At 37.4% G+C, this 13040-nt stretch overlaps 1 protein-coding gene across 2 annotated transcripts in view; it reads left to right on the forward strand.

Annotated features, from left to right (window-relative positions):
- The first annotated feature begins 84 nt into the window (after nt 1-84).
- The window catches only part of LOC135470057 (inositol 1,4,5-trisphosphate receptor-like), a 73461-nt gene continuing 60505 nt past the window's right edge, over nt 85-13040 (forward strand). The window contains exons 1-3 of one of the 2 annotated variants that reach the window (XM_064748772.1): nt 85-653; nt 4440-4510; nt 6888-7003. In XM_064748772.1, the coding sequence (XP_064604842.1) occupies nt 571-653; nt 4440-4510; nt 6888-7003 (270 nt within the window). In that variant the 5' untranslated portion in view covers nt 85-570. The remainder of the gene's footprint in view (nt 654-4439; nt 4511-6887; nt 7004-13040) is intronic. The other variant, XM_064748771.1, reaches the window with a different exon arrangement.

Below are 13040 nucleotides of genomic sequence, written 5' to 3' on the forward strand. Positions count from 1 at the left end.
AGAGGAAAGTCCATACAACCGAATGAAGGAGAGCTCCCAGTAGAACGCCCTCTACAGGTGCACGAAGAAATCATCACAAATATCATCGGCTGCTGTGAGCGGCAGTGTGGCAAGGTGTGCCGATGTGAAGCACAGATGCTAAGTGGTTCTGACAGTTCCAGACGCAGACCTTAGCCAGACGGTGGCGGCGAACTGAATGGATAGCTTCACTTAGCACGAAGTGTCCGGAAGGGGCATCGATATTGTCCGATTTTAGTAGGGGAACAAACCCTTGCTGACAGCAGGCGTCTGGTCGTCCGCTAGATCTAGCCTTCCCCACTTACCTTTGATTGTTCACCGGTATTGCCTTCTCGAGATGGGATTATAGGGTGCGAGTAGGCCATCAACTGTGCTTGTCAGTTTTTTGTACACCCATGCACTGTGATCAACAGTTTAAGCTAATACTTTTCTGCCGGGGTTGGGTGTGGTTGAAGGCGTAACCGTGCTGTGCCAGTGCTAACTGCTACAATGTTGAACGCGTAGTTCCTCGTATATCTGTGCTGAAGACTGGACAGTGTCCCAGCACAAACCATGTCAGCCAGCCTTTTACACATCGGTGATATCGTTTCACTGTATGCAGAGGGAAGTGTAAGTGGATTTATTTCCACCCTAGGGTAAGTATAGGATATACAGTAACACACATGCATTGCCAGTATGCCTACAATACAACCTTATGGAAAATTAAAAATGAATACTGATATTTCCATTTGTAGTAAAACATTATGAAAAGTTACAGTTTATCTAGAGAGACATGTACATAACCTCTTCTTATGTGTCTGTCTGTCTGTCTTTCTGTATATATGTACATTCATGGATTTGCCAGCCGAATAACAATTTAGTTGTAGCCTACATATGTAACCTTGGGTCGAGTAGTGTTGAAATGTGTCAGAGAGTTTCTAATTTGACATAATTACCACATTTGTGAGATATCTTCAACTAAAAGCATCTCCTGAGTCCATAACTGTCACAGATAGTTGTACATTGTATTTGAACACTTACTATCGAGAGAATCCCACTGACAATGTCACATTTTCGTGCTGTCTCCTTTGGTCGTTCGAGGAGGAGCAAAATATCGTAGGACACATTTGATATAGTTTCAAGGTAACTGTCATGGCTGTGACATTCAAATCAGAGTTACATATTTGCACCTTAATTAGTGACAGCTCTTAGATATTAATAATCTATTATTTCATTGTTACATTTTTTATTTTTTTTCTTTGACTCCAATATTGTTGAAGTGGCATTAAGATATACTCATCATTCAGTTATTTTAACTGGTGTTCTATGTAGAACTTATCCCTATGATTTTGCCAGATCTTGCCTTAATTATTATATGATCAAGATGGCTTTGTGGTAGCTGAGATCACAGAATGCAGCGGTAAAGAAGCATCCTGTGCAATAAATTGTCAGAAATGAGGATAACAGATTACAGTTGGAAGCAGAGTGGTGACTGAAGCCTGTTGTTCAGTTTAGAAATGTCACAATGTGAGGCATTACTCAGATAATAACGTACATAATCAGTTAATGAAAATATTATTTATCCTGTGTTTACTCATTGCCTCAATATTAGCTTTTGGGTCGCATCATTCCCCTGGTCTTCGGCCTCTGGCCAATTCAGCGATCTTCAACCAGGCTAATACTGAAGCATTCCACTACAAAATACTTAAAACTGGTAACCATTCCATAGGGAAACAGTTCTATGGTTCTAAAAGAATCCAGTGCTGCCTATCTTTTGTTTGGCATTGTTCTTGAATGTTTTTTTGAAAAGCAGATTCACCAGTGATTTTCGTGCTACTGTACCATGTTACTGCACCTGCAACTGATTCTTTTTGAGGGTAGTTTTGGTGTTTTTTGAAGGATTCATTAATATCATGACTTTGTGGTGATCCATTTAGATATTATTCCATGAACAAAATTATCTTGCACTGTTTTTTTTTTTACTAGGATGATTTAAAACAATAAAATATTGCTAGTGTTATAGCTACTTACATATTTAAACATTAATTATACATACCCACATCCTAATGGTGGTAATTCGTCAACCATATCACATGTTTGCAATGTGTTTCACGTATATTATGAAGGCATTATTCTGTCTTGATTGATAAAATTATACTTTTTGTGAACTGAAGCCCTGACACTGGCCAATTTAACCAATGTACTTTTGTCTCCAAAATCAAATTAAAAATGCACAAAAACTGCACTGAAAGTTGCTGTTTCATTTGCGAAAAGGTTGAGAAATTAGGGTACAAATTTTTATATAAACATGTACACTTATATCAGATATTACTTTACAACTACATTTAGGGCACAAACATACAGTACTGTAACATGATACAAAAAGACTGCTGGACATTGCATATATCAAGACACTTTTATCACCATTCTGTACACAAGCTTATCTTTCCCATCATAATATTTCCTCCAGGAAATCAATTATCAAGAGTAATCGGATTATGAGTGGTAGGAGGGAAGGTATTATCCTGAATTGAGAATGACTATTTTGGTCCAGGTGTTAATCAACACCTGTCCCTGATGCACTGAACAGTATTCGGTAACGTTAAACTGGCTGACAGTATTCCACCATGTGATGATTTGCCTTTTGATGCTGGCCACAGGTTTCAAACCTATCTGAGTGCTTGTGATTGTAACAGGAGTGAGGTGCTGATTTCCATATTTAAAATACGGTGCCTGTCATCACCATATTTACATGAGATTTCTGTTCTTTGAAATATTATCATGTTATATAATACCTTACATAGACATTTACATGTAGCTGTACCACTGGTGGTCTTATTCCACCAAACTGTTACATATACGGCATGTGCATGTATACAGTTACTTTTGAGGTGGAAAAGGAACATTGACTGAATGTTGTAATAATGTGCACATATATGTAGCATCTCATTAATTAAACATCAAACACAGCTAATATAAAGGACTACTGCATGGAGAGTAAAAACGACGACAGGGATGTGTGATGGATGACAAAATGATCATACGTAACCAGTGAAATACTACCTCTTGTCCTTTTACCTTAGAGTTAGATATAATTAACCAAGTCAGCTTTTTAGGGGTCTGTTGAGCTTGCTTAGGTTTAGGAGAGACATGAGGGCTCTGGCAAACTAATGCGACCAAAAGGCATGATTTTATGGTATTTCATTGACTGAATATACATCTTGCATAGCTGGGACTGTCGGTTCAATGGTGTTGTTAGCAGGCACCATAAAATCACGCTTTTTATCTGTGTTAGTTTGCGAGAGCTTCCACTCCGTCTCCCCTGAATGTGAACATGCCTAAATGTGAACTTGTCTTATTCTTCATATGATAACATTATCCTGGACACATAGGAAGTATGTTTTGAAGGTGTGGGTATGATATAATATACAGAATCAGGTGACAGAAATTGTAATTTTACGGTTGTATATCATAGAAGAGTTCGCCAAGAAGACATGCAGACATTATGGCTACATCTAGTCTCATATAAAATTATAATAGCATACATGTACATGGTTACATGTTTATAGGTCTTAATGGGAAAAGGCAAGAAAGCTGATAACATGGCTTGAGAGGGAGACCAAGGTATTTGGGATTCAAAACGTCCCTCAAGAACTTCTTGTGACCTTGATTATGCAATATAAACTTGTTAACTTTAGCAGTATGGTGGAAGGAAACTGGGCAGAACCCAGGGGAAAGCTGGGACTATCTTCAGGGTGCTGACATACCATCCCATGTACGAAGAGACAAGAAGCCAGCATAAGCTGGACTTGAACTCATAGTGATCAGATTGGAGTCTCTGGAGTCATTTTGCTGCTCTATCACGCTAACCCCTCGGCAGTGGAGGCCACTTTTTAACTGTGTAGTCAAGATTGTCTGTTAGGCCACACTGATTTGAATTGATGGTATACGCACAGAGTAAAACTTTCTTCAATGTCAAAGGGTATAAAAGTAAAAATATAACTTGCAAGTCATTAATTTGTAGAATGTAGACTATTGTGGCAATTTATCTTGAAGGATAAATGACACGAACAGAAAGATGTGAAAAAAAACACAAACAGGATGATCATATAAACGCAGACAAAATATGGGAGTGGATTTAGAGTTCTATTTTTATTCCATATTTGCATTTTGTAGTATCGGCTCTCGCCCATTACATGTAAAATATAACTTGTGTTGCGTTAGTGTCACGTTAGTGTCACAATATCTGTACTTTACCATCATAAGTGAAATACCAGTATGTAATTACAGGAGTATCAACTGCACATTCATTACCAATAATTTGTATTACAGTCTGTATCAGTAGATGAAATAAACAAATCACTTGATTCGTGTGCTGTCGAAGAAAATTCTTCTGGTCTGAATTTTATTTAATGCTGTTACGTGTACTTTGCATTTTTAAGGTTGGTGGATGACCGCTGTGTTGTTCAACCAGATGCAGGTGACCTCAGCAACCCTCCCAAGAAGTTCAGAGGTAAGTTCACCCAGGTAAAGCTGACCACTTAACCTGAGAAGGGGTCAGTGTGTCTGCAGCTTATCACACCATCTGGTAAATGTCTGTCTGGTCATATTAATTTGAAGAGTTTCACACCTCATTACATGGTTAAAAATTCATATATGATTTATAACAAGATTTACTGACTCAGTACTAATGCAGGTAGAAGCTCATATCCTCCAAGCAAGATGTAGTGTCTGTTGTTTTATGACATGTACAATATCATATGTAATTGTTTCGTTCATACACAGATATTAAAGAAACAATAAATTTAAACCAGTAAGATTTATCATGTGATGTACATGTATATAGCCTTTTTTTGTTGCATGATACATTTGCCAGCAACTTGCGGATGGTCGTGGATTTCCTCTGGGCTCTGCTTGGTATCCTCTTCCACAATGCATCATCATATAAGTGAAATATTCTTGATTACATCTTAAAGCACTAGTCAAATAAATGAAGAAAACAAATGCATGATACTTTGCATTAACACGCACATGTATAAGACTGAAGTAATTGATTTACATTCTCGCACTTTTCTGATTAAGTACTTTAATTATTGTTTTGCATCTAATCTCTCTGTTGTGAAAGAGGGGTATTATATCTTAAGTTTATAGGATATGCTCAGTATAATTAATAGCCTCAAACTTCATATCGGTGCTTTGAAAAAAACAGGGTTCTCTGGAAACTACAGTTGTTTAAATTTGTCCTGAAGTAATCCAACTGAACGGATGTTAAAGCGCTATCTGCAAGTGGCTAAAACATGAGGAAACATAAAATTCTTCTTGCTTTTATATTTTTTTTTTGGTGAAGATGTTAATATAATGTGGCCATGAATGCATTTTCCTTTCTGTGGACCTATTATAGGGTGGTCATTTGTGTGGAGATGCATTTTTCAGTGTTTCTTGTGGATTGCATGTCCTAGGCATTTGCCTGAACAGCCTGTAAATAATGCATGTAATTGTGAATCGCTGGGAGCTGATAATTACTTTGTCAGTATTGTAAAGAGTGAAGGTAATCGGGCCACTCACTGTTAACTGGGTGTTTACATGAAGAATGCCAGGCTGTGCCCAGAATACAGGCAAATTAGACTGATATCAATCTGTCAGGGACGTGATATAAATACTAGGCACATGTGGTTAAGTCTCGAGGGTCAAACCTTGGCAGGCAACCAATGCCCTGTTCACTGACAGCATGGTGATAGATTGTAGAAGAATAACTGATTATTACATCGGCTACCAAGCCTGTTTCTCCAAGCGAATTCCTAACCTTTGTGATTTCATTCATATGATTGTGAAGAATGTGTTTCATATATTGTTTTCTTGTTCAGAGCTAAGCAAGACTGATGGAAGTATTTCCATGCTCAGATTTCATATGTAACATGGTTGTACATATTCAGGGTCTCCATATTGATGTACATGTAATATTTGATTTATTTATTTATTTGATTGGTGTTTTATGCCATACTCAAGAATATTTCACTTATACGACGGCGGCCAGCATTATGGTGGGTGGAAACCGGGCACAGCCCGGGGAAACCCACGACCATCCGCAGGTTGCTTGCAGACCTTCCCACTTACGGCCGGAGAGGAAGCCAGCTGCATGTAATAATATAATGCACACCAATTGTCCAGAGTACTTGTATTTTTATGCATATTATAAAAAGTTCAGGTGCTTCTTTGCAAGATGTTTATTCAAGCATATTATGAGGGCATTATCCTAAGCAGACTGATCCAATTATACTTGTTTTGAAGCCCTGAAATTGCCCAACCCAACTGATGTAGTTTTGTCTTCAAAATGAAATTTGAAAAGGTGCGTAAATAACTTGCCCATTCATGAGTGAAAAGGTTGAAGAATTACAGTCCATTTGTTATATGCCCAGCTTAAATGGTTGGTTGATATTATGATACAGTAACTCAGTTTTGTCTGTCCGTTAGTCTGTATGTGGGTTACAATACCAGTTATTTTTGGTGCCTACATACATGTACACTGTCAAAACACAAATGATGATGTCTCGCAAATTTGCATTTCTCAATTTCCACTCTTAACATTTTAGAAAAATTGCCACTTTTCCTATATCTACTATGTAAGAAGGTAAGTGTAGTGTACATGTAGGTACATCGATGATAGGTTACCTGTACAAGTCCAGATTTTTCGCATTGTACATTTTAATTTTTGGTAGATATGTTTACATAAATACAGATGTGACAGAGTGCATTTGTCCATTTTAGTGGCTACCATGGCACCAAGATTGTTCCTTTCCCCCTGTATATCTCCTATTCAGTGGTTTGGCGTCATATATTGAGTTCTCCTGTGAGAATATTATATGTTACTAAGAATCTGTTTCTACTTCCAGACTGTCTCTTCAAGCTATGTCCTATGAACAGATACAATGCACAGAAACAGTTCTGGAAAGCAGCGAGACAAAATGCTACAAGTGCAACAGATGCTGTTTTGCTGAAGAAACTTCATGTAAGTTAAGTTTGCATCATATTTATAAATGTGATAATCAGTAAAATCTGTTGAGTGTGATACACGAGTAGTGTAACTCAGAAAAAGGAGGCGTATTTTGAATCAATATTTCAACACTTTATTTTGCCTTCATCAGGAACTCCTGATGATGGCTAAATTAAGTGCTAAAATATTGAGTCAGAATGAGTTTTTCCTTTTTTAGAGTTACACTACTGTTGTATTAGGTTAATCTGATCAGCGGAACATAATGCTTCTGTTGAGTGTGTGTATATCTGTTTGGCATGGATTATACCAGACATATGTACCAGATGGTACATGTATACATGTAACACCTTATTTCAATAGTACAGGCCCCGATGCTTCGGTGGGTGGTAAATTCAGGGTCTGTCCTGGGTCGGGTCACACCTAAGACATTCAAAGAGGAAGTTTTAGCTTCCTTGCTTCTATAGTGCAACAACTGGTTGACCCGTATCAGTATAATGGCCTGGGTGGGGCCTATTACTCTCCTTCGGTAAGTCGCCTCATTGAAGCAGCACTTGATAGAAGAGCCCTGGAAATCTGTCCTGCAACAGGGAGGCACTTTAAATGCACTATAAGTACTCCTTCCGCATCATATGACTGAAAAATTGTTCAGTGTGACATTAAACCCTAAGCATTCACTCACTCATTTCAAAAGTTCTCATCTTTGTGAACATCATCATCTGGTGTAATGGAAGATGCTCATAGGATTGTCTTGTGCCAAGTGTGTGAAAATCTATGTTGGATGTACAAATACAGCTTGTTGTGTAGTGGTCGCCATTTGTATTCAGTATGGTAAGGTGTGCATTTTTATGTTATAATGTTCCACAACTTATGTGAAGGTCTGGTCTTAACTGAAATGTCTGAGAAAGTAGAACATATACATGTATCAATTTTCTGTCCATTTGAAAAATAGATATACATGTACCATCCAAAAGACAAATTCAAATTTAATTTGTGAAGTGAAATGATGTTTGTTCAGCCCCAAAATGTGAAATGTGCATGTACATGCACTTTACAGATGTATAAAGTGTGTCTTGGATAATGTCTTTTTTCTTCAGTTCATGCAGTGTCAGTGATCAAGTAAGAGCTGAAGGCATATTGTACATGTACCTTATCACAGCAGACAATGTTAATATAGAAGATAAACTAATATTCTACATATGGGAAAGAAGAATTATTTTATGCAATATTAGATTTTTTGTCTCTGATATATTCCTTTGTGAATTCTGCAGACAAATTACTTCTGTAAATGTATGCCTGATATAAAACTCATCTGGCTTATTAATGATAAAGAATTCTTTGCGGGCTATGATGAGTCCCACAAGGTTGGTTAGGCTATAAGGGTTCTTACCACTTTTCGGGCATGTGAGCTGATGCGATGTGCACTAGTGTTGATAAGCATCTCTATAGAGGCTGGGTGAGATACAGTGAGCCTTCCAGAGGTAGACCCAGTGGTACATAATTAATGTGAAGTGAGTAGATCTCCGCTTGATATCATCAACTAAGCTGCTGAACAGAAAATCGTGCCCCGGAACAGAGTCAGGCCAATTGTATAGATTTTTTTGAGGTAGTGGCCGCATGATATGCCAGATTATTTTACAGGCTTGTGCATTCGCAAATGTGAATAATACCTGAAATTGGTTAATGCTTATAATGAGCAGTGAGATACACTGAGCCTTCTCATCGTGAAATGAACACTGCTGCCAGGGGATGTTTTACATGTCGTCTGGCACACACTGGCTAGCACATGTATATGTTGATCTTGCTGTGACGTTTACAATTGCCTTCACCGGAAATAAAATACAAAAATATCGCCCGCCATATACTGGTTACATATGTTTAACCTTTCTGTAACGTCATGATGTTACAATAGCATTTGCCAAGGATGGAATGAAATTAACAATGTCCCAAGACATTGTTCTGTTACACCTGGATTGTGATATCTATCCTTTCATTTTTGTCAGCGAAGACAACGTCATGGTTTATAATAGACCTATTCATTCTATTTATGTCATTTTACAAGAGATTTACTCGCACACCAAAGGGAGTAAAACATGAGATTTATTGTCTTTGATCGTCTGCTTTATATGCAGTACAAAAATGGTTGAGGGTTATAGAAGTAGGCCATTGTGTTTGGATTACATGTATATGTATTCTTTCTTTTTTGTGAAGACATTAACATTCGGAGAAGGCTGAATTTCACTTTCAGTGGGTCTAAAGCATAGTGTATGTCATATGCACTTGTATTATTACACAAAAGCCATTTTCCTTAAATTCTGACATACATGTACACACATATTTTAAAGTCATCAGTGTGGTTTTAGGGATTTGGGGGTTGAATGTACATATACTGGTCAGTGACTTGTATGGATATAGATGGCAGGTTTTTTTTATTCTCGGGGAGAAGAAGACTGCTGGATCCAATTTTGAACACACGGTAAATGGTCCCAGATGGAAATGGCATGTGCATAGAGTTGGCCAGAGATTCTAGTTTCATCACCTATATTTTATTGAGCTCTACAGGCAGATGCAATATTATTGCTTTGGAGGGAATGAGATCGTGAAGTCATTTGAATAAAATAGTTCATTAAGCTAAAAAAAAGTAAATATTTGTGACCTACATGTAATTTTCACTGTTAGCATTCTCTAATGTTAAATAGCCATACTTTTAGGTGACTTTACAAGTAGAACGCTACAGAGATGGAGTATGGGTATTGGGCTATCAGTATTGCAAGTTCCGTGCCCTTTGGGACATTCTGTTTTTTTTATTTCAAATGGTGCAATTTGCCTGGAGTCCGTCTTGAAATGGCATCCAGGCAGCTTGTCGAATTGGTCGCGTTAATGGACCTCACTGGGGGACTGGGTAAAAATATTGCTGTACGTGTTCTGTACATGTTTAAGCGGCTTCAAATTTCAGGATGTAGGACATACACTGTCTCTTATGCTCTTCTTTAAGGTATAAAACTGAACAAACATGATGGATTGGGATGCAGGTTGTAAGGTCAACAGCATCATACGTGTATTTTAAAAAGATTAACGTGGTTAATGATTATGGGGATTATTATTACTTTTACCACTTAGTAGCTCTTTTTCTTGCTTTAAAGACAATATGACATACGCGAACATGTTGATAGTTCCCGGAGTTTCTTTTGTGAAATAGCCATAAAGAAGATATTTTGCCTTGCCAATTTGCCTTTTCAGTGGGTGAACAGAAAAATTCAATTTGTAACAGTGGTATGACATAGTATGAGCATGTCTTGGGTGTTATGTTTCTGGTATGAGGATTTTAATGTACAAAAGATCTACCCAAGGGAACAGATAAAAATAAAACAGGACACTGTGTTTGTAAGTATAAATTTATGATACTGTATTATTTTCTGGAGGGAAGAATTCTTTTGTACAGAAATCTTTCTCTTGGGACACAAAAATACCCTGTATCATTATGTTGTGTAGGGAAATGTCTGTTGTAACATAGAGCTATATGCTGACAAGGAATTGGTATCTTATTCCCCTGTACTTCTATAACAGTGGTGTCGCACTTTGTTATATGGAAATGTTATACTTATCTGGGGAGACTGATGTACTTGTCAGTATGACTTGCTGGCTCGGACTTGTTAGGTGAACGAGAATTCTTCACAAATTTTTTACATGGCACAAAGGTTATTGTTTTGAGGTGCTGTTACAGCCACATTTATTATGTACAGTAATTATGTTTGTGCTGCCAGCTATTTTCTAAATCAACAGTTTTGTCAGACTATGCCGTGATTGCTGTAGGATGGCCTCAATTGCTTTCCAGTTACGTTGTCTGTTGTGAAGTCTCAAGACCTGGTCAGAGCACGTAACATCTCCCAGGCCCACAGAAGGCCTGCTGTAACCCCCCAATGTCTACTCGCTAAAACTCAGGCGAGTAGTGTATTGATTTCAAGATTTTTGGCCTGACAGTCCACACGGAAGAGAATGTCTCCTCATTTTCTAGCTGTTACTGAAGTAGATTCCTCAAGTCTAGAATGTTGTCAGACATTGTTTTTGTTTCCTTCATTGTAGATTGAAATTCTGATGAGCTATTTTCATGAAAAGCCCCGAAAGCTCTCGTGGGAAATCTCTTTATGACAACTCAGTATTCCTGTCCGCATGAGTTACCCATAAGATATGATTTTTAACCACATAACAACAAGTTCTTGGTTGTGAGAAAGCCATCAATCTTCACATTTAAGTGAACTGTCAGGCATTCAGTGGATGGTTCAATCTTTCTAGTATTTGTTTGAATCCTTGTGGAGACATTTTATGTCTATACTTTACTAACAATAATTGAGGAAATCAAAAAGAGAGCAGTGTTAACAGATGTTCTCATATTCTTGTCAAATAGAGCTTAATATACATAGATTTCTAAGCATGCATCTAGATAATGCTATTACACAACTTACATAATCACAGCAATTTCCAGGCTGCATTTAAATTAAGAAAGTTTCATTATTCTATATGAATGTAAAAGCATTCATTAATGTGGAAATGCAGATTTATCTATATTACAGAATGGCTGCACTGGGTGGCACCTGTTTCAAGATACATGTACCTAGCAAGGTATTTTGTAGAGAACATTGAAAAGAAATGTAGAAACTGACTCTGTACAAACGAGATGCAGATCAGTGTAGAGAAATTGTTAATCCTTTGTATCTTATGATGTACATGTACTTTCTAAGGTATCATATATGTAAGTTGGGGAAATTTTCAAGGTAATTCTGGATTAGTGAACAGTTAACAACAGCATGAATCAAACTCAGCTGATTTTTGTTGTTTCCCGAGGAGGATGTGATCATAGCAAGGGAAAATAATACAGGCCAGCATTGTTTTTCTGGTTTGATATGATTTATGTATTTATTCATGTCACAGAGTTACTGTCAAAAGTTTTTTTGTTGTTTCCGTTTGACTGTACAGACTGTCTGTGCATAAGTGTAAATCACTCTTCACTGAGCGTTGGCTCATTTTATACCCCGAATAAAGTGTTTGGTGTCGCATTCATGTAATATTTCACTCAAGCTGAAGCTGGTCACATACAACAAAGCAGTAAAAAAGATATGTCAACACATGTACATGAAGGCTTTTGTGTGTGCCACCTCTGATAAGTGACCATAATTGTTAGGCAATACTTGTATAGGATTCAGATCATGGAGGTTTTCCTAAAGGGGCTGATTTATTGGGAATTCAAAGTGTGGATGTAGTGCAATGCTAAAAATACCCTGCCTGTTGGTAACAGCTCATCTCAGACTTCTTCAGACCCATCCCTCAGCAGATGGTATCAGTGTTAAACCCTATCCTGCTTTGTCATAAAATCATTGCTCGGAGTGTAGCCGAAATCTTGGGTCATCATCCTGATCGCTGAGCACGCATCAATGGATCTGGCTGGCTGAAAGAAGCTCAAGTCAGGTCACAGATAATTGAAATATCTTGTGGTTGAAAACTTTGTTATTAAAATAGCCCTGTTAGATTTTGGTATTTTTTTTTGAGTGGTAACTGTATATTTCTTCTCTGTTGACTTTGGCTTCACTTGTCTTGTAGTATGTTCATTGTATATATATAATGATACATATACATGTGTATAACATAAAATCATCGATGGCTCTTAAGATCTCTTTTTATTCAAAGAATTATTAAAAAAGATGTATATCAAATATTTGTTTGTGAGGTTTGATGTGTTTGTGAAGTTGTATATGTTAAGATTATGTGTGTACATGTATATTGGATATTGTTCTTTTGATCCATTGTTCTTGAGGCTTGTCTTGGACAGTTGTGATGATCTGCATTTCAAGGCAATGCTCTTTTGTTCACTTATGTCCCATAAATCACTGAACTCCAAAGACCGCAGTGTGATAAGGATGTGATCCATAGTGAGTATTGGCTTGCATTGATTTCATATGAAAGGTGGGGTCCTCTATGATCAACCCAGAGACAGCGTTTCAGCTGTGTTCAGATGTGTTGCAGGAAATGATGGATTGGAAATTCGCCACATGAAATCAAT

The sequence above is a fragment of the Liolophura sinensis genome, chromosome 7, assembly GCF_032854445.1.
Source record: "Liolophura sinensis isolate JHLJ2023 chromosome 7, CUHK_Ljap_v2, whole genome shotgun sequence".
Taxonomy (NCBI): Eukaryota; Metazoa; Mollusca; class Polyplacophora; order Chitonida; family Chitonidae; genus Liolophura; species Liolophura sinensis.